This window comes from Bombus bifarius, unplaced genomic scaffold (assembly GCF_011952205.1).
Source record: "Bombus bifarius isolate JDL3187 unplaced genomic scaffold, Bbif_JDL3187 scf7180000008026, whole genome shotgun sequence".
Lineage (NCBI taxonomy): Eukaryota > Metazoa > Arthropoda > Insecta > Hymenoptera > Apidae > Bombus > Bombus bifarius.
This window is the reverse complement of record NW_022884399.1, coordinates 53,088-77,348: the sequence shown is the minus strand read 5'-3', so window position 1 is coordinate 77,348 and position 24,261 is coordinate 53,088. Positions and strand designations below refer to the sequence as shown.

Here is a 24,261-nt window from a genome sequence, read left to right as displayed (position 1 = left end):
ATTTCATTTTTTAAAGGAATCAATTACAAAGTAACATCCATAAACTCTTATATATTGTTTGAGTTTTGTATTAAGCCAATAGTAGGTATTTTAACAATTGTATGGAAAGCATTGAAAATGTATTAAAAATAAAATTGAAATTATATGGAGTTATACATTTCTACATACAATTGTAGATAATTTCAGATTTCTGCGGTGAAAATATCTATTATTTATATCGGTATGTTTGCAATGATTCATGCCATTTATACAAAATATTTTAATAAAAATAATTGAATTATTCAACTTTATTTTACGGCTTATATGTACGTATATCTGATGTAACAAATTTGAACTGAAAGCACGGAATGCTTAAAAAGATATAGGATTTAAGTGAATAAATTTCAAGATTTTTATATACTAGTCTATTTCGCTTTATCCAATTTGTTAGATAATAAACATAAAATAAGATTTAAGTTGAAATTTTCATATATTATACAAAATTTACTAGACCGTAATTAAATCAGCATCAATTACATTTTTCTATTCAAAGACTTTCATAATTAGAATCTATACTTCTTTCGGACAGTCAAAATCTTTTTTATAATGAACTTATATCTTCTAAACAATTTTTGATAATATTCAGACGTAGCAACAAATTAAGCTACTGATAACACGGATGGCAAGCATTTAATTTGAAACATCTTATCCTGCGGCCATCCAAACATTCTGCGAAGTCTTTATCTTAATTTTCTGTACAATAGAGCATCGTGCACCCTAATTACAGCCAGGCTGTCCGAAATTCAAAGACTTGTTCCCATTTTTAGTGCTCATCGCGAATGCACACTTGTACACTGAGTCGTTTTATCTTCGCTATTTTTGTAGGGGGTTCCTTTAGAACTAGACCAACCAATCATTACTCTTCACTCTCTGCCCTGGGAATTTACTATATCAAAATCTGTTCTTGCTGCGCCTATCTAAAAAATATAAATAGAAATCGAAATTACAAACTTAGTAATTCAATATTCAAATAGTTTTTATCAAATACGAATTCTTTGGTTCGACTGCCTGATGTCAATTCGATGATATTAAGTTCGTGATTATCTTTAATCCGATTAACTCACGATCATTTTTACACGTTTATAACCACATATCATTTCAATAATCAATTGCTTTTCATTAATTTGACGGGGAACATCGTCGCGTCGTGACGGACAAGGGTTGCGTTGTATTGGTACCAGTTTGTACTTACTTATTCTACAGGGTAGGCCAAAGTTCAGAGTAGGATTTGAGAAAAGAATAACTTCATTCTTCTTTTGATTTCATGTTACAGGTTCGTATATGTTACAACTGAGATTTAGGAGATTTATCATGATGAGTTACACTGAGAAGCAACGCATAAAAATAGTAGACTTTTAGTATCAAAGTGATAAGTCCATTATCGGCCGTCACGTTCGCCCGATCTTTCGGCTTTCCATTACTTTCTGTGGGACTATCTAAAGGAATAGGTACATGTGAATAGACCATGTACACTTGAAGAGCTCAAGGAAAACATTCTTGCAGAGACTGGAATATTAGAACATTATATAATACTCAAACATTAAACATTGTTATGAAACATGCTATCGAAAGAACCTGACATTGTTAGACAGTAAACAGAGGGTATATAAAAAATATTATTAACTCTCATACATAAACTCCATACTATTATAAGCTTTAAATATTTAGCAATATCGTACAAACATGTTATAAAATAAGACAATTATTTATGTTTTAAATCCTATTCTTAGTTTTAGTTCACCCTGTACTTACGATTCGCTGTTCGATAGGTTCTTAAGTTTAAGAGAGTTTCAAATTTCAATCTAATCGTCACTTCTGTCCATTAGCCGCATACGTCATTGCTCGTCAATTATTAGATATTAAAAATTGTAATTATATTTACAGATATTGATAATTATATTTACATAGCTACGACAATATCTGTTGATAATTTCGGGCAATTAAACTGTCTACAGTTCTTATTTTCTACCTTCAGCGTTAATTCTCGGTATTCATTTCTTTTGTATTTTCGACATTTTACAGAGTAAATTTGAAACATTACAAAGATACCTTTTTTCAAAATGGATTAAAGGAAATTATGTTCTAAAGTGTATTAGGAAAATGAAATACAATTTAGTCACAGATTTTTATTACATATTTCCTAAGAATGTGTTTTTCCATGAGGTTTTTAATGTTATTATGTATACATTCCTCAGTATAATTGCGAGAATAATGCAGTACAATAATGACGAAAATATGTGTATATGATTATAAAAGCAATAATCGATAATCTATTGGCGAATGTATACAGGACAGAAACATCTGAAAGAAGCAATTCCAATACTAACGAACAACATTTTGTAAAGAAATTAAAACTCTCTGTGGGAAGTTGATTTGATTCTAATGAGTATGTTCTGAAGGATATTCCTAGGCTGTCTTTGTATTTAAAAAGAAGAAAAACGAATTTTTTTCTTGGTGAATCGATCGAATTTCTTGTTGTAAATATACTACATAAATAAATAAAAAATTAATATATGTAAATAAATATATTTAGAGATATAGATATAGAGATAGATATAAGGTGTACGATATAAGAGAGGCAGAATGTAGAAACATATGTACATATCATACATGTATCATGGTATTGCATAACTAGTATGTACTCTGAATCAGTGATAAAGTTAAGAAAACAACTTCCTTCGTTATTCACTTCTTGGACCGGAAATCGTGATTCGCTAACACAACATAATCTCGTACCTATCAGTCTAAATCTTCGTACAGAATGTTATAAAAGAAGACTTTGAAAGCTTATCGTAGGTACTCATCGAGGGGAATTAAAAATATCTAATCAACATCGGTTCTAAAATTAATCCTTTCGATATTACATCAAATTTCAGATTCGACACACATGTCAATCTGACAATATTTAAATCAGATAATTGATAATATATAGATGGTAGGAAGAGGTTCAACAGAATGACGATTTCGATTACCAGATTTGATTCTTTTGAATTTTTTACTGTGGATTATGGATACTCAAAGAGTTTTGTCTGTGATGCATATTATACATCGTGAGTGATGCATATTGTGGTAAACTTACAAATAAAATGTTATTTAATACGAATATGAAACATCGAAGGAGTATATATCTAAAAAAGTATGTGGATCTATGATGATTAGCTATGTTTTATTACTTTCAAGAAATGTATAAATTTATACAAAATATCAGACTCTCTTTTTGCAAAACCTTTTGTATACCTTCCCAAAACTCTGTACAAGTACTCTTTTGTATTCACACAGCTACACACATACTAGGTATAACTCTGTCATGGTAATTTTACATTGTACGTACATATATAAAGAAACACTATATCAAAATTGAAATATTATAACTTATATCTATAATTATAAAATATTAATTTGAAATACTACGGTTACAAAAGGATTACAAAAGACTCAGACATTGTACAATTTTAATTTTTAAGCTCTATATTTTCAATAAATATACAAGGAACAACAAAAATGTACTACATTATATTACACTATTCTATATAGATAACAGTAGAAAAGCGCTTTTGAATTATTACTTATTGTTGTCTAAATATTAAAAGAAACAGTGAAGAAGAATGAATCTTAATATTTTATGTCAAGAAGTTTCGGATACTAATGTTAATTATATACATAGAACTGAACAATTAAACACATAAAACTAATAATGATTATTCACGAATATTTGTCATGGTGACACCATTGACATGATGCAAACGTTTTAGTATACTGGAAATAAGGTATTTTTTAAATAATCATTACTGATTTGTTTCTATTCTTCTTCCAAATGCTTTTTAAATCATTCTTTACCATACTTTTCGTAGCGAAATATTACTAATTATCGTATTTCAAAACTTGTATATCGGTTATTGCGGCTCATTCTGAACAAATTGGTAACAAAGTTAGTGCACACTTGCAATCCGACGTGTTCAGAGTTGAACGAAGCATTGTTTACAAACCTTGAATATAAACACTGGCAGTATATCTTGTGTCTGAAATTTTTGTGACATAAACTTCGCTTTTTTTTAGTATTTCTTTTAATATTTGAATGACAATAAATAATAACTCATAAGTTTTTCACTGTTATCTATATAGTGTAATGTAACATAATGTAATATATTTTTATTGATCCTTGTACATTTATTGAAAATGTATAGCTGAGAAATTTAAAATTGTACAGTGTTCGAATTTTTTTGTAACTGATCATATAGACGTCCTAATGGTTTAAACTAAATGTTAGATTCGTTGAAAGTACATAGTCGATATGAAAAACAAATGAAATGCAGAATTAACAGTATTGAAATTATAGTATGAATATTTGTATAGTCTAAGTTAAATATATACATTGGAGACTAGAGAAACAATGCTATCTTTTATCTTATATCGTTCTGCAGCCCTTGGTGGGGTTGAATAGACTTTCAGTTGACTAAAGCAGGAAACATGAATTGAAACAAATGCCTTTATGTTTCAGACATTCAGACATGGCTTTCCACATCAGCCGACAGCAGTGGCATTCGATCCAGTTCAAAGACTTCTTGCTATTGGCACTAAATCTGGATCTCTTAGGATGTATCCTTTCATAATGTTTTAATATGATCAATTTAACTAGGTAAAAGGAAAAGAAGAGAGGAGTATCTACTAGTGTAATAACAAAATGTATACGACCCGATCAGGTATAGCTTTCTACATGATTAAATTCCTAACAAGACCAAATAGAAGATTAATTATAAAACAGACCATATTAATAATAGATAATTACAAAGATTACGATAAATTATTCTGAAAATAACTTTGAAAGAGTTTAAAAAAGGAAACATATACTATCAGTGACAAATGCTAAATTAAAATTTTCTATCTTACGATATACAATATACATGGTCAAATGGTATCTGTTATAAAATGCAAAGAGTAACTTTTGAATTTTAGAATAAAAATAACTCGCTTTTATGTTCTTATAAAATTTCTTTTCACAAAACTATATACTTTTATTGCATTATGGTATTCTTGTTTAGTAAATGTACTAAATGTATTATTTAAAACTTTCTTCAAGATAAATGGCATTTATTGTGTTTTATAATGTAAACAGCAAGTTAAATATTTACATATTTAAAAAAATAGCGCGTTTCTTAACATTATTTAAATTGTATTATAAAGTACATATAAAAAAGCCTTAATACAACGGAAGATTATCAAATATAAGTAGTGAAGGATCTTTCCGTAACATAATCAGACATAATACGTTGAAGTTGTAATTTGGATAGGTATGTCTCTATTAACATAGAGTACTAAGGTATACATAGTACTAAGGCATACAGTACTAAGGTATTACGTATGTATTTTGAAAATAGCAAAAGGGATATCCATACGGCAAAATGATTAAGAGACATTTGAATCTCTTTCTGTGAAAATTATCTTGTCGTTTGATTAACTCTTACATTTACGTTTCTAGTGATTTATTAAGATGTCTATAAGATTGTTAAAGAATCATATCGAGTGAAGTTATCCAATTTGATTGGATTAATTACTCCGTACAGTTGGTTTATGGTTCGTCAACCATGTGTTCTTTCACGTGGGTGCTTTTATTGGTCTATTCTGACTAAAGATTTACCATGTAGTGAATGCTCATCACAGCTCGATAAGCTTCCTAGTTGCTATCGAGACAGGCAGTTGCTACAAAGTAACTACTTTCATCTGACGGTGCGCTTTATTGCTCAATAAAATCTTTGAACGCTTTCTACAAAGAATCGATTGTGCATGTATGAAGAATGCAGAAAATCAATGATTGCATGGTGTGCTAGAAGTGATATGATGTAGAGATACAGAGAATAACTTCATTTATTTACAATATATTTCGTTTATTTCTGTTAATTAACTTATTAATTGAGTTATCTTGTAGAAGTTTGTACAATTACGGAATTGTAATTATTAACGACAAATTAATGATTATTTAATCGGTCTTAGTTTTTGCAAATGTAAGTATGATGTAATTTACTTTTTATAGAAATGGAGCGGCACACAGAAAGGCAGGGGATTTCAAAATACGAAAATTATCATGTTCAAGAGATTGGCAAACCCGAGTGACGAGTTAGTTCATTTTCGCTGATTAGTAGGTTGAAGGGGAAACGTGTTCTTCCCTAGTCCCACGAGTCTTTATCTCCTACATTTGTACTATTTGTATTTGTGCATTGTACACATTGTCATCGCCTTTATATAGCTTTTCCCAATATTTGATATGTTTCACTCGAGGGGCTTAAGTTAAATTTTATAGAAAATCTTCTAATTTATTATTGTAGGAATTTGTTTCATAGATAATCTGTTCTTCATACTATTTTATATATATTATATTAAATGTTAATAATTTACCAAATATTCAATGTGAAACGATGAAATTTGCCAGATGTGTTTCAGATTTATGTTATATTAATTATCCCAACTGTCTTTAAAAAGTATGCTATGCTAATTAGTCTTGAGTTTTATTGAGTTTTATTATAAAATGTATCTACTAATCATAATTTATAAGATAAATACAAAATATTGTTCATTTACAATTTATTATACATTTACAATTTATTAAAAAGGCTTGTAAAATGGATATTTTTGATTTTCCTTAACTAAAACATGATAAAATAGTTTGGGTCGACCAGGTGTAGATGCACATGTAAGACACGAAGGATGTACAGCAGTAGTACAATTACAGTTTTTAATCAACGAGGGAGCATTGGTTTCCGCTACTGCAGATGACACTTTGCATCTATGGAATTTCCGACAGAAAATACCACAGGTTGTGCAGAGTCTCAAATTTCAAAGAGAAAGGTCAGTCTTTTCATTTATATTTTTGATTTTCATTTCATAGTATAGATGTATTTCTTATTGCATACGTTAGTAGTTCACCAACGATATTAGTTTTGCCTTTTATTCCGTTTTCAGTTGTTATATAAAATACACGAGAAAAAATAAAATATAAATGATAGAAGTAATTATTACTGAGTATTATTTTTAAATGACTGGCAACTCGTTACTTTTAAAAACAAATAGATTCTTATTTCAACTAATCATTAGACAATAAATTTCATATATTCTTTCGTGTTACATATTTAAATCTTTTTCATATTTGAAAGATTTTTCTAGATAATTACGAATAATTCATTCTATTTCAAACAGAATAACATGCATCCACTTACCGCTACAAAGTAAATGGTTATATGTCGGTACGGAACGGGGGAATATTCATGTGCTTCATATCGAGACGTTTGTTCTTTCTGGATATGTAATTAATTGGAACAAGGCTATCGAAGTGTAAGTACGCAAATGTTTGTCTAAGTAGTTTAAGCTAAATATGATTAATAACCTAACTATGAACAGTATCATACGTACATGTGTAGAATAAACAGCGGCAGCGACATATACTTGCAATTATGTACGTCTTATTTCAAACTGTCTTTATTTTTCTTTAGTCCTATACATATTTTCTTACTTATTCCGATAGTTGGATTATTTTCCGATTTAGAAGTGAACAGTTTGATTTCCCACTAAAAGCGGTTATGATAGAATTTGTCTTTTTATTAAATTATTTTATTAAATTTATTAAATTATTTAAGTAAAGTTACCTAAACATCTCTTCGAATTGTGATGATGCAAAAAATATGAATGGTATCGAAGGACCGATATCCAGCAAGAATATTTTTTCCCAAGGTTATTCTTCAGAGCTTCCAAGGTCATTGATATTTTTTATGTATACAACTATATATATATTTTGATTTATTGCATCGTGTGGTTGGTAAAAAAAATACGTTCAGGTATGTATAATAACGTGACCTTGAAATGACCGATTTCCAAAAATTGAAGTTTTACATATTATTTATGTCTATCGAGATCGCAGACTTTGGCCAAGACGCCTGAACTTGAGAATGTGAAGCAAATATTTTTTATCGCGTTAAGAATATCTAGAAGACTTGATCATAAAATGTGCAAAACAGCATACACTTTCCTTTACGTAATCATCTTCGTAAATATTCAAAATAGTGTTCTTGTACGATCATACATCCTTTGAAACGAGCAATAACCAATTATAATGACCTTCCGGTTGTTTCAGAATTAATAGCAGTACAAGTTGTAACTAATCGGTTCATCGTATCCTCTTGTGTAGTTGGTTGATCTTTATAAACTGTTTGTTTTAACCCCCTGCCCCTCATACCTAGGTGTAAGATCTGGCGAACACGATAATCATGCTACAATTCCATTACGACCAATCCATCGATTTGGACATTTTGAATTTAAAATTTGTTTGGCATGGCAGAGTAGAATAAGCCGGACAATCATCATGCTAGTATCACATTCTTAGACAGATATTTAATAGCACATCATATATGGAATAAGGACTAATTATTTGGTTATTCAATATGCCGCCCAAACATTTGCACTCCACAGTTTTTCTTTATCCATTGATTTACCAGTAATGCATGTTTGTCAGATTCAACTGATAATGGTTGGCGAAAGATGCTTCGTCAGACAGTAATATCTACGCTTTTAAAAAATGATTGGTAATTTTCATATTGCTGCAAACCTCACTGAGAAAAATGCATACTATTTACGAAATTTGTTCCATGAAGAACCTGTAAAGTGTAAAGATAGATGATACGGGTGAAATCTTTCTTCTTGAAGCGTCCATATTATGCCCGTTTTGGAAATACCACTTTTACGCTGAAATTGTCTTCTTAGACTCACATGTGGATTTTCGTTAACTGTATCTACAATAATTCTTTCATTTCTGTCGTTTCTAATAGTTTTGGTTCTCACATGTTTTTTCACGGGAATACCAATTTTATGAAAATTGTTGACCACCTCTGCATATGTATAATGCGATGGAGAATTACGATCAGGAAATTGTTTTTGCTCGAATTTGCTCAAATTGCTTCCCTTAAACACTGATTACTTCCACCACAAATGAATATCATATCATCGAGTAATTTATTGTGAATTGTACGTTGACACAATGATGGAATAAAAATGACCAGTACTTCAAACCGTTAGGGATCATCAGTATTGCGATACTAAACATATTTATCTACATGTATAGCCTCTCGATTGTTGCGTCTTGGCTAAAGCTTGTAATCCAGAAATTACAGTTCTACGTAAAATTTCTGGAGATCCAGATCATTTCAGGGTTATATTATTTACATTTTTTAACGTATTTTTCAATAAGTTACATGATGCAATAAAACATATATATAGTTATATGCAAATAAAAACGTCGAAGATCATAAAAACTCTGAAAAAATGTCCCTGGAAAAAAATATTCTTATCTATTAATATTCTAATAATATTCTAATAATATTATCGAATATTAGTCCTTTGGTACCATTCACGTTACGTAAAAAATATTTTTTGCATCACCATAATTCAAAGAGATATTTAGCTGACCTTACATAAATAAATGGACCACCTTGTATATTAAACGGACAACTTATGATACGAATATTAAATATATATCTCGTAAATTAAATACATAAAATTATTCATATGCAGTTTTGAATTGTAACAATTACATATATTGTATAAATGATTGAATGGAAAAATTATTTGAAAACGTATATAATAATTTGTTAATGTGTTGATTACTTCAACGTAAAACAGAAGTGTTATTTTACATTTCGTATAAATATCTACGTTTAGCTTACGTTATTGTTGGAATATTGGAAAGAATATAAGTAGGTATAATACGATAAAAAATAAATAATTTCGGAAAAATTAAGAAAAACATTTAATATTGAGTAGACACCTTAAATAACTAATGAAAATTTAATTATTTAACTTGAAACAAAACACAATTTTCTTAGATTATTAAAGTTCATATATAAGCGCATAATATGCAGTGTATTAATATAATTTCTTGAAAGGTAACTATATTTTAACATTAATAAATTTTATAACGCGCGTTAATTTAACTGTTGCCGCTTTATGCCAATTGGAGTAATTTCGAAAAAGATGAGTGAAATTAGAATTAAGGAATTTGATCTGCAATCATAAGTACGTCATACTAGAATGTGTGCATATGTATAATGTGTGAATGTATGAAGGGAACATTAATATGAAGAATAATAATATACACAAGATCGATCTTAAAATTTTTGGTCATTGAAATTTTACTTAAAGACGAGAGGGTTCATATATAAATAGAAAAATAACATGAGTGTACAAATTCAAATTGTTAGAAATATATACTTAGAAAATGATCGATATAATATAAGTAATGATTATGTAAAATTTTTCAGAGGGCTCTTCATTATCCAAGAAGGATGGGAAATAATGTCATTCGTAAAAATCAGATTTCAAGATCAAATATAACATATTGCATACGATACATATGTGAATTTAACTGTAAATCTTGTGCAACTAAAGTATCAGTGTGTCGTATAGTATATTTACGAAGAGTCTTACCAGTAGCAGAGTCTTACATTATTAATTGTTTCTTTATTATCAAATTGTAAAACAGGACAAAAGAAATTTTACACAAAAGGAAGTGGTGGGACGTAGAATCATTGATGTTAGTATATTAGACGATCAAATTAAAAGATCATGGAATTATTGTTAAAATCGATCGATCTTTGAACTGTCTGCTTTAAGTTATTACAAAGGTATCTTTACACTAGGAAGTAAAGTTAAAAAGTAAAATGTTTTGTACGAGAATTTCATCAAATCAGCCAACTTTGCGGAGTTTAAGAAATTAGTTTACGATTTAATTCATCTTTATTACTCTTATGGAGTATTTATTTATTTATTTTAATCGTAAATATCATATTCTTTAAAGAAAAAAAACATGTACAATGCTTTATCATAGCTTCTAATTATAGCTCTAATATAGCGGTTCTTAATCTGTGGAATATGCATATTTATTTATCTATACTAAATCTCTTCTCGCCAAATTTGTAAGTTATTCATGATGAGCAATTAATGAGTATTTTAAATATACATATTTGAGATATATTACAAATTAAAATTTTGAACTATGTCTTGGGGACCTGCAATAACAAAGAATTATTTGAGGGTGATTCAACGAAAGATTGTTAAACAAAAGATTAAGAATTGCTGCTTTAATATATTATATAGCTTATAATTTTAATTCTAATAGATATAAACGTATAGCTTATAGCTTAGCTCATAGTGATAATTGTTACTATTCATCGGTATGTAAATTCAGAGTGGTTGAACGTAAAAAATACTAAAATATATAGCAAATTAGAAGATGCAAGTTCTTAAGGTTGGAAGAAAACAAAATGTCAGTAATGAATATTCTTGTTAAATCATTAAATAGAAGAATGAATTTTTAAAATATGTTATTAAAAATAACCGAGATTTAAGAATAGCAGCTCTCTAAGATACCATATTTGCCTATAGAATACATTATATTCTGATTGCTAATGAAAATAAAATACACATATATAAAAAAAAGGTATATAAATATAATCCACACACATGTAATATTATTTATTCATTTTGAAATTCATTATTTATAAGATACATAAAGTTTTTGAACAAATGAATACAATTATATGACATTTAATTGTAGATTGATTAATTGAAAATTGTTGCAATGAACAGTAAAATATTTTAGAAAAGCTTCTTCCTAAGCTATATATACGACGCATTGATATTTGCAATAAAATAATTTTTTTATAACAGGAATAATATGAATATCTAGATAGACAAGATTTGCAGTCTAAGAATATAAGGAAATACACTTATAGTGTAATATAGTAATGATAATATTGAAAGTAAAATCTGATCTGTTATTCTTAAATTTAAACTTCCTATATTTATTCATTACCTATAATTTATGACGTGTTAGTGTTTTTATGTCTTATCAATTCTTTCCGCTTATGATTTTATTTTTAAATTTTTCTCGATAAATGCGACACTATTATAGTTATAGGATATTTTACTTCGTCTGCCTTAGTTTCTAAACTATTATTTTAGGATTTTATAAGATGACATTTATTATGTATATGTTACGCATTACACACGAGCACAGCTTTCATCGTATTTGGTGCATCTGTTTTAATTTCTCATTTAAATTTCTTTATCTTTTCGAGCTTATTATTTTCGTAGATCACAATAGGTATATCGTACTAACTTGTACAAATATCGAAGTATATTAGTAATTTTAAAAGGATCTAAGTAAAGTTGAGGAAAAATGTTGAATTATAATAAAATTGATATTCGAACGTTTTTAAAAACTGATATACATATGCTAAAGCATATGAATATAATACAAAGATATAGGTATATAGATTACGTATACGAATACTGTACAAATAAATATAACAACACGTATATACAACTACACATGCACGCGCGCGCTTACGCGCGCATACACACACACGTATATAATATATGTATATATATTTTCCAGATCTAGAAAGACCCATCCTGGTGCTGTAGTACACTTGAGTGATAATCCTTTAGATTTGAGCAAGGTACGCGTGTTTTTGAGTACGTTTTATTTTGCATTATTCTCCATCCTTACCATGACATCATACCTTACATTCTTCAATATTATGTCGAATTATGAAATGAAATCATGATGTTAGGATATTCTCAAGATTCATTTCAACATTTTTTATAAATATTCTTTAAGGTGTTATCTGTAACAAGACTCAGAGGTGTGTGCTTGCATGTTGTGTGTGTGCATGCGTGCATGCTATTATTGTCGTACAACATGATTTAACGAAGTAATTTCTTTCTGATAGAATCATATCATTTAATGTGTTACTAATACATGTGTCGTATAGATGTAAAAGTAATGGGATTGTTATTATCTTCATATTCATTCTACACACCTAAAGTAAAAGAGTAACACTCAGTATTCATTGCTGAACATACCACATTCAATTTTCTTCGAAATTTACTCATATAAAACTATTCTTAACTTGCAACAGAATAAAGATTAATATATTTCCCGGTTAATCGAAATTTTCCATTCAGTTTTCTTTTATACAATTGAATTAATTTTCTTTTTCATTGTCGAGACATTAATATTTATTTAAAATAATGATATGTACAATACATTGTACACATCTACATTGTGAATGTATGTATGTATTTGCTATGTGCAATCTTTCTTACGATATCCAATCTTTGAAAAATGGTATTTATCGTATCGTATTGTATCTCATATATATCACACCCTTTTTTCGAACTTTCAAGTCCCATTACTTTTGTATCGCTTCAATAAAGCATAGTGGTGTTGCATTAGTCACAGAATATGTCAAGAGCTTAACAAAAATTTAGCTCGTGATCATAATCACTCATCTTTTTATACATTTTACACAAGTTCATCATTAATATCAGAATTAATATATGTATATATGTATGATAGGATAAACCATGTCAAAACTTCTTGAAGTTTTATATGCAAAATATAATATTCGTTGTCCTGGTACTAATTCAAACTTTATATTACTACCGTTCATTCACTTGACTGTTGTTCTATTTGCAAATCTAGCGATCTAGAGATATTTTAACTGGATAACTGCTGATTGTACATATGTATAATATAGTTTCTGTGATCATATTGAACTGTATTTAAAGATTTAGCTGTATAAAATAAACTTCTCCATACTATTCAGAAATATATTACATACATATTTTCGTAAAAATATGAATTTCAAATATAAACTTTAAAACCTTTATTTCTTTTTCTAATATAGATGTAACGTCGTGGGAGGGATTTATTATTATATTTTATTATTATCTTTGTTGAGATCGCTAAAATTATAATGGTTATAGAAGTTCAAGCTAACTTTTATAAATAATGACTTTTTTTAAAGTGCATTATATACTAAGAAATTTTTCAAAAGGAATGACAGTCAGAAAGATCAGTACTTTTGACATCACATTTGAAATAGCGATAAAGCAGAGTATATAATGTAACAAGTTCTGGAAAAATGATAAAACAAATTTAAGTATTGATGACTAATAAGACAAGCTTCAGACTTGATTCTTATCTCTTGACTCATTTCGATGATTTGAGTGATGATTCTATATGTGAAATAAACGTATAGGTTCTAGGACACTTACTTTAAATGACAATTTAAATAACAATTTAAATTACAATTATGGAGGAGGGAATTATTTTATGTGTTTTTCGTTACAAGTATTATTTTTTATTTGCTATTAATAAAACAGTTTATTAAAAAGAATAGTATACAAGATGATAAAAAAAGGGTCCTATACCTAAAGGGCTTATAATACTTATTTATAGTATAGCATAGAGGATTGTAAACCGCAATCCTTTTTGTTAGATCAATTTTATTACATGGATAAAGTAATTGTTGTTAAAGAGTTCGATGAATCAACGCAACGTTGATATGATATCCGTTGATATCTGCAGCCACTGAAATCCTTCGAGAACTTGTTTCTGGGTTCTCTTCTACCATCCTCAAAACACGTTTTTCTCTACCATAAATGTACATAAATGTTGGTGAAGCTTTTTAATCAATTTACGAGAGGGATATAGTTATTGGGATGTTTTTCTGTGTGCAAGTAACGGGCTGTATGCATGTTTTCATTAACATGACCATATGCAACATAATGAATAGTCATTGTTAACAACACGAAAATAACGTTTACCAAACTGGATGAAGACAGAGGATTTGTACCATGTTTATGTTTATGAAGTAATCTTGGCTGATATTAATAACAATCTTATATATACAACCTTGAACTATCCTAATTTCTCTGTATAAGAAGCAAAATATGATCATGATATGGAACGCTAATAGATAATAAAAATTGACTTTACACCGAGAGGATTGCTTTTAGGACATATATTGATTACATATTTTATACTTCCCTCTGCTATATTATATGTAAGTACTATATCTTTTTTCGTCACCCTGTATACTATTCTTTTCAATAAATTGTTTTATTAATAATAAATAAGAAATGATTCTTATAACAAGAAAAACAAAATAATTCACTCTTTCGTAATTGTAATATTTAAGGTAATTGTACTGGAAAAAGTTCTTCCAACTAAATGAGAACCTGAGATAAGCAACTCGAACTCTTTTAGGTTTGCCGCTGGACTACAATCGTTAATGTATGACCTACTCCAAGACCTAGAGAGTAGGACATATGCGATTTTTTCAAACATTAAATGCATTTTTCTCAATTGGTCTACTATTTCAGACTAAAATAACAGATACGTTTAGATACGTTTTACATATAGAACTATCATTACACTAAATGTCATTGAAATCTGTGACCAGCAGGACTAGATCTCAAGCTTGTCTTGTGAGATGAAATACCTTTTTGTCTATTGCAAAAAACAGTTGTACTTTAATTTAAGAGCAAACAAGTAAAAAAAGTAATGTGAAATGTTCGTATAACAGATCAAAAGGAGAATTTTAGACACTCAATTTTATCCATCTAGATTATTGAAAAATTGAATTACTTATCTGAAAACTACAACAAAGTCCCGTTAATATTAAGTAATGTGGACTTGTTTAATATTGACTTTGCTTCATGTCCTTTCGAAGATAAACCAAACCAAAGATCAATATTCTAAGTCGGTAAATTAAATACAGCGAAACCTTGTGAGGTGGAGAACCATTTCGAATTCATTTTGGATTCAGTTTTACAGAATGAAAAACAAATCGTAAAAACCTTGTTTCGTTAACTGAATTAGTGATTTATCGCTTCGATTTTGTTTTGTTTTGATTTGGGTTGCGCTCGTAGAACGACAGAAATCAAAATTTATAATGGATCTGTTGATTTCAATATTGACGGGGCATTAATGTATCGCTTTTTGCATATAAAATTCCAAAGGATTTGAAATTTCATTTTTTTAAATTATTTGACTGGTCTCAAAAGCGATAGATATAGTCTCATAATAATTACATATCAGGATTTAGATGGAGAAAGATTTTGTAAAAAATTTGTTGCTATTTGCAACTAAGAATTACTTTAAACTGCAATTATCTTTGGGTCATATGTAACCATAATAGTTGAAATTGTTACTTAATTTTAGAGTACTTAATATTAATTTATACTCAGTACTTTACATGATAAATACTATTGATTATCACATAGAACACAAAATATAAATTAATATCAAGTACTCCAAAATAATATTTAACCTAAGCTTTTATATGTCATCTACGATCCAACAATACTAATTTGAGGGTTAATAATGCGTATACGGAATGCTTATTAAGAATACTTAATATTCAGAATGCAGAATGAAAATATGTAGACATTAACCAATTTATGAAATCTTTATGTAGCTTTGCGATTTCTATATACTCTTTGTATGTATAAGTTATACTTGTATATCATCATACGATGATTTAAGAAACTTTTAGGATCAACTTAAGGGTGTACTATAGAAAAGAGATCCGCCTCTATAAAATGAAAAATGTTAGACATATATTATAATATTATTTAAAGGTATAACACGTGTAACATTACCTGAAGAAATTCTATTGTAAGTGCTTATTGTGTGATCAAAAAACGAATTGCACAACATTGTTTACACAAACAGAAAGCGAAAACATTTTTGTAGAAGTAACAGTAGTTATATTAACAAAATCCATTTTCTTTTTTGCTCTTCTTCAATATCATGATCTGCTTTGGTTTATGTTTGAACTTGTTATTCAGGAAAAAATTCAATCGAACCATTGTAGTTCTTTTCATTTAGAAAAAAGAAAAATTATATATATTTCACTGTTCACTCTAATTGATCGAATATAAAAATTCCAATAAAAAGGGATGTTTGCGTAGCATTATCAGATAGTAAAAATTGTTACATTGTTTAATAATTTTACATCACTAATAAATTCTTGTATATCATATCTAATATACATTTAATAAAATTTGCATATAGTGCGATATACATAAACGAAAGTTTACGTTAGTTGATAGAAAATAATGGATTTTTGTAAATTAATTAAAAACAATTTGTAAGGTAATATAAAATTATAATAAATACTTATAATATTTATTTGAAAAATAGCAGTCGTTTGCAATTAACTTTTGCAAATTATCATAAAGCACATTAATAAGAAATATAAATGCAGCATTGAAATTGGATATTCATTAACTATTTTTATGTTACAATTCATAATTACATAAAATTTCAACACACAGTTTCAATGAAATTGTTGCTCATTGCATTTAAAGTAATATCAAATTTTCTGATCCATTCTGCACTACATATTCATATTTGTTCTTGTTGTGTGTACGTAATTTGTATTATAAATTGTATCAGTTTATTATGAAAATTATGTGTTATTATAAAAAATTACATACAACATTTTTCTTAGAATAGCTGTTTATGACATAAGTATTTTCTTGTTCTCTCTTTTTTTCTTTCTCTCACACACACATACACACACACACACACACACAGGCACACACAGAACATACACACATAAACACATACACACAGACACACATCTGACACATCATGCTTTTAATCTTTAATTTCAGATGCTGATAGGATATGAATCGGGACAAATGGTTTTTTGGGATTTAAAAACAAAAAATGCAGAATACAGATGCCACAGTGACGTACCTTTGAAATCGATATCTTGGCATCACGAGGGTAAACAGTTTATGTGTAGTCATACTGATGGTTCTTTGGCAACATGGACGGTGCGTCAAGTAAAGCCAACGAATATAACGCACCCACATGGTGAGAAATTTTCCTTTTTCTTTTTTATTTAAATATCTTTTGTTATTGTCTCGGCAATTCATGAAATGCTAATTCTTTGTTAAACATTTATGAATTGTATGCGTATGTATGTATGTACATGAAATCTACATGGCACATATTTATAATACTTTGAATCATCATTACTGTAGGGTGTGCCAAATAAAGCGTAATGAGCTCTTTTTTTATCAAAAATTGGATAACGATTTCAATCTTTTGTTACTGTTATTTAGAATTAAATAGAACGGAGAAGTTAACGGTTTGGATTGTAACGATATTTTCTGGGTAGATCGTTCAGAGAAAAAAGGAGGCACATCATTTTTGTTTTAATGGAATGAGATATTAATGATATTTAGTTAGATTACTAATTATGTTTAATATTAATTATATTTAATTAAAACATTCTTTTCTATTCGGCATAACTAAAGAATTATGATGAAGAATGGTTTTTCTAGAAAAAAGCGAGGAGGTGACATGAAACATTTACATGAACATGTTTTAGCTTGAAATTTATTTTACTAAATATGTAAAATAAATGTTTTTGGACCTTTAAATAAGACCTATGATAACATCAATAAGGTAATTAACCCCTTAACCTACAACTACGCGTATAGTCCGTAGTACGATGATCGGGCCAAACGTAAATATTACAAGCATGGCCCGTAGTAGATGATCGGACCGAACGTAAATATTATGGGCATAGCTCGTACTACGATGATCGGGCCAAATATAATATATAATATAATATACAATAGCTTGTTTACGGTTTCGGCCCAAAATTCTCCAACGTAAATCGTAGGTTCAGGAGTTAAAGGTGTTGTATTTTCGACCAATCGTGGGGAGACGCAATCGCGAAGAAACACGTCAACGGGAGTCGTAAATTCCCGTTACGATTATAATAATCGACGCCGGGAATAGATCGATCCCCTGATTTTCGTTGAGATAATAGGGGTGGTTGAGAGGGTATAACACTGCGATTAACAGGGTTATAAACTATATATTTTAACACTTAAGTTACACCGTTGCGTATGAGATACGTTGTGGATAATGATTCGGGATATAAAGATGCGATACACTGGCACAATATTCGTTGATAGTCGAGCAAGGCTCTTATAGTAGAGTTTTTAGTTATAGTTGACGTAGCAATAGAGGAGACTAACCCGGTACTGACTATTCTAACGTTGAAGAATAAGTGGACATTGCTTCTGATTAGATAAAAGAAGGTTGGTGGACTAGGAAGGGTCTTAGCCCCCCTCGATAGAAAGTTGCTAGTGTGAAGTGTTATACCTGAGAAAAAACTAACTTTCCCGTGTCAACCGTAGTAGAGAATACTCCTTAGAAAGCAATTTAGAAAAACAATATTTGTTCGGTCTGAAGGACCTTAGCTAGCAAATTCCTAAGATTTACGATGGGTCGTTAAGACTATTGAGTGTACGCAGTAAGGATAAGCGGACATCTGCTTCCCATCTTGCCCGCGGTGTGTGGCTTGGTCTAGGTAGAGTGTCGCCCGACGTAACAGGTGCAAAAGGCAGTATGTATTCTTGCTGTCATAACTTCCTTTGTTATAAGAGTCGCTTAATGTTTTATGCCGATATATAAACAGAAATCTAATGAAAAGATTGTTTCAAGGACATTGTTTTGAACATTTAAGACAATGATTTCCAATCCAGTGTAGGTACATTTATTTTGACATCTTTCAATATTTCCTCAAAGTTTCTATTAAGAAAAGGTCTTCGTCGTAACCTCTTGATTATAAATAAGAAACAGAAAAGAAAATGTTTGCCATTCCATTTAAGAGAAATGTGGGCGACCAAGTTTCGTTCCCTAGTACAACTGCAGAAAAGTTTAAGTTCCATTTAATTAAAATAAAATGGTTTCAAGAGAGCTCATAATATTAAACTAGCTTATAGTATATTAATATTTTCTAGCTAACTCCATGTACACATAATGTTAAGAAGTTTATTAATTAATTGTCTAATTGCTATTAAATTAATTTTAACAAGTTGATGTCATAAAAACTTTATTAATTGCGTTAATTATACCGTCCAAATGGTACTCGTGTAGCGGTACTCTTTTATATTTGCTACCAGAAGAATGCATATTCAGAAATATAATTTTCAAAATATACATACATACTTAGAGGTATGTTAGTCCAACTATTCTTTTCTACGATATATATCATGACGATTATATATATATGATAACGATCAGAAAGACAAAATAAGCCGATTATAAGAAATTCAGAGATATAAAAGTTGATCTTTATGTACTACAAACGCGAGAAATCTTTACATGTTTAATAGAGTCTTCCCAAAAGGTATAATTTTCTTTGGAATTTATTTCAATTTGTACGCATTCGTATTGCGATGCGATTTATATATTTATGTTTATCCATTTATGTTCTTCCATGTTTATATGTATTCGAACATACGTGTATCATATACGTACTAGTATCGAGATAACTTTGCTTTCCTACCTACGATGCATTCAATGTAATTATTTTATTCATGTCATGGACCTTCACCGTAAAACCATAAATTGCTGTGTTTACTATAATGCATAAAAGATTTGCTCCTTGGCTATACCGCGCGGCTTGTTGCCACGTGCCGATCACGTATCCCCATTGCCCATAAGCTCGGTTTTGTCGATCGGCGTAGTGGAGATGCGTCTTTATGTATTAAATTTTATGATTTTGAATGTTTATAAATTGCCATCGAAGTTTGAAAAAATCGCACTAAGTCGCAAAAAATGCGCACTGGTTCCTATGTATTGTATATTTTTTTCTTGTTTAATATGAATTGGCAGTATTGATTACTATCAGAGAAATCTCTGAAGAAGAATGTACAGAACACCCTATTTTTCTCACAGCGGACGATTATAAATAATTCAAAGAATAAGATTGTTATAATTTGTAAAAATGAATTTCTCTGGTCAATAAATTTAATTAATAAACCCTTGAAATTCAACATCGTGCATGACTTACATACGTACATAGTTTATTTGAAATTGATTTCGTTTAGAATTCTTATATCTATCAAAATAACGCTGATAAATAGGTTATCTATATTAATATACATTCCTATCTTAAAATATAATGTATATATATGTATATGTACTTTTTGTTATATACTATTACATTATATATTATATATTATACTTATACTTATTAAGCATAATATTTACAGCGAAAACTACTAAAGATGGCGAGCCAGAACCTTGCAAACCAATTCAAAAAGTTGAATGGAAGCTGTCAAGATCAGGGTAAGATATAATCAATTTTTGTTAACATTGGGTATACAGATTAAGATGCATAGAAACACACAAGCTCGGTCATTCGAATGAAAGAAACAAAATCTATTTTATACACAACAATTTTCTTTTTCTTCTTGAAACAATTGATTAAATAAGTAATACTATTATAAGTATTGGAATATCTAAAAATATTATGAGTAATACACTGTAATGTGTTATATTTAAAAAAATCCAATTCAAAATTTTAAGTGAATTTTGTATATTGAGTTAGTTATTGCTATGTGAGAATAAAACAACATACGCTGTGTCAAGCATCACCATGCGGTTTATAGTTAAAATGTAATTGAATTTATATCTGGGGGATTTGTATTTAGAAAGTTTCGTTGTTAGAAAGTAGAGTGAGATTAAGTGTATATTTCTTCTTTCATCACGCATTATTTTTTTGTTTCATTCATCTATACTTTCGAAATACTGTATATTAAAGTAAAGGTACATCACGATGAACGTAATATTAAAGAACATTAATGAACATAATATCCCGAAAATTATTATCTTAAAAAAAATGTTTACTAGTTACAAACAAACAATTTTTCTCTGTGACATCTTTTTATACTTATTATCAAAAATAAATAACATACTTCCGGAGTAACAATATTCTACTCCAACTCTATAGGATTTTAGAACGTACCTGGTCTTTTGTCTACATATGTAATATGTACGTATTCGTACCATGAGTACTGGATGAAGTTTTAAAAAATTGGTTGCGAAAAGTTTACTATTATGTTTTCGATATTAATAGTGTAGGATTTTATTATTAATTTATTTAAAATGGATTAAATAGGAAACGATGGTTATTTAAGATGAACTAAATACAGTAATATGCTATAACTAAGACAATCAAATAGTTAATTTACAACTCTCGTCACCACGGTTCCAACGCTCTCTTTCACGTGGACCACACTCCTCGACAACGCTGACAGCACTCTGACTTCTCAATTCACACACTCTAATTTTTCAACTCACACTGACTGTTAATTCGTCTTTCTCCCTTAGCGTCCCTTTGTCTTTTTTCATAGACCCACCACGCACGTGTTCTGTCGGCACTTAAGATTTTCTCGCGACATTGTTTACGGTTCACCCGATATCTTTTAGGTCATTTGTTCGCGATATTACAATAGAATGATTTACAACGAGGTATTGTGTTTGAAAGTTGGCGGGTACGACTTTTTCACCTGTGAAAGCCGTATACATCGAATAGTTGTGCGTATTTTGTTCTATTTTTCGACATAGGACCGTTTAATCTTAAATTGATCTCTTTTTGACATCGATATCGGGGATTTTGTTTAAAATAAAGTATGACGAGGAATGGTGGGTGGGTTGGAAGCCATGATTTTGCTGGTTACGAATTTAAATACTAACCTTTGAACTTTTGCTTATGTTCATGAAATTCAGTTGCATTCAAGAATTTTTATCTCGGAAATTATTATTTCTCGGGCAGAGTTGTTTTTTTTCAGTATTAGCGTAGATATTTCAGCGTATTTTTTATACCGGGGCATTTGTATCCATTTGTACGTAATCCATTTAATTTAAAAATTGTTATTTGTGCAATAATCATGCCACTTATATAGAGTGTCCGTAAATATCTAGATCAACTTAACAAATCAATTTTTAAACGTAACAGATTAATTGAATATTTGTTCAAATATCTATAATAATTATTTTTCTTAATTTCCTGCAAATCGAGTTTAAATATGTAGTCTACACAAATGAATTTACATAAGATGGGTGAATATTTCCAAGCAAATTTAGACAAAAGTTATATTTCAATTTTTAGAAAATATGGACTTCTTAAAATTCTATTTGAACAGTCATGTTCGTCGTTCAAAAACCCAACATTCGTTCAGTGATACAATTTCATATGTTTTCGAATCCAAACTTTAAGAGCTGTTCTCAGTCTTTCAACTTCAATGTGAATGATTGTCGATAAAAAGATACACGTTGAGTATTAAAAAATCGACAAAAATTTCTGATAAATTTAGATACGATGGAACTTCGTTTATATAGACGAAATTTTAGTAGTGCCTAATTAACTCAACTTTCGCTGATTGTGAGCTTCTATTACTAACATTTGTACTATCACCGAGCGTCAATTCACTTATATGAGCGTCTAACAATAAGAAGTAAACAGTAAGAAACGCGTCAAGTGACACACTCTCATGCTTCGCAGTTGAGTTTTTTTGTATTTAAGAGAAAATGTTTCGCGGAATTCTCTTATATGAACACGTAGTCCTCTTAACTGAAAAATCACAGGTGGTGAAGGGAAACAGGTGGATTTCTATTACATGAATGATTTTGGTTGCAAGAATCTACTTGTCTCCTGATAGATTCGTATAAACAGAGTTCGATGTAAAAATTACATTCTTTCTGATTTCTTTGTATCTGAGTATATGTATATACATATGATGTCGTGCATCTATTATTTCCTTATAAAACAAAAGAAACTTTTGGGACAACCTAATGTGTAATATTAAGAAAAATATAGTTTCTATTCTGAACTTTCTCAATTTTTTTAATCATTTATAACAATCTTTATCAAAACCGATGAATGACAGTTAAAAAGCATTAACAGCTACTAACAGTAGTTTAGTTAAAGGGATTATTAAAAAAGTATTATGTATATGTCTGTATTGACATACAAACTAGTCTGAGTCTGTTGAAACAGTAACAATGAATGTCAGTTTGATAGAATACAAATTTCATTGTAACTTATAAATATAAACAGTGTCAAATAGGATACTTATTTATAGGTATCTTTTTATTCTAAAATGTTCAATTCATTCCTAAAGTAGATGCTACATATTTTTTACAAGACATCTTGTATTTCGAATAATTAAAGGCGCAAGATTTGAATTATATTGTATCGTTCTGGTTAATTTAGGGAAGCATACGTTATATTTTCCGGTGGTTTAGCGTATGACACAACTGGCCGAACTCCAAGTATAACGGTGATACATGGGAAAACTACCACCGTACTAGAAATGGAACACAATGTGATAGACTTCATAACACTGTGCGAAAATCCATGGACCAGTGGTATATTAATAAAATTACTAAATTTCTTTTGAGTTTATTATAAAAAATACTTAATATGTATATGTTACTTTAACTACATAAGCAAAATACATATGTATATGTTGACTTCTTGCTCTTCTCACGCAAGAGTTTCCTTTTTT

At 29.2% G+C, this 24,261-nt stretch overlaps 1 protein-coding gene across 10 annotated transcripts in view; it reads left to right on the top strand.

Annotated features, from left to right (window-relative positions):
- LOC117207336 (syntaxin-binding protein 5) overlaps positions 1 to 24,261 on the top strand; it is a 72,665-nt gene that overhangs the window by 9,689 nt on the left and 38,715 nt on the right. For 9 of the 10 annotated variants that reach the window (XM_033447432.1, XM_033447436.1, XM_033447433.1 and 6 more), the window contains exons 2-8: positions 4,538 to 4,635; positions 6,697 to 6,879; positions 7,228 to 7,362; positions 12,476 to 12,539; positions 17,554 to 17,758; positions 20,962 to 21,037; positions 23,967 to 24,121. In XM_033447432.1, coding sequence (XP_033303323.1) covers positions 4,538 to 4,635; positions 6,697 to 6,879; positions 7,228 to 7,362; positions 12,476 to 12,539; positions 17,554 to 17,758; positions 20,962 to 21,037; positions 23,967 to 24,121 — 916 coding nt within the window. Of the gene's footprint in view, positions 1 to 4,537; positions 4,636 to 6,696; positions 6,880 to 7,225; positions 7,363 to 12,475; positions 12,540 to 17,553; positions 17,759 to 20,961; positions 21,038 to 23,966; positions 24,122 to 24,261 lie in introns of those variants that run through there. The other variant, XM_033447437.1, reaches the window with a different exon arrangement.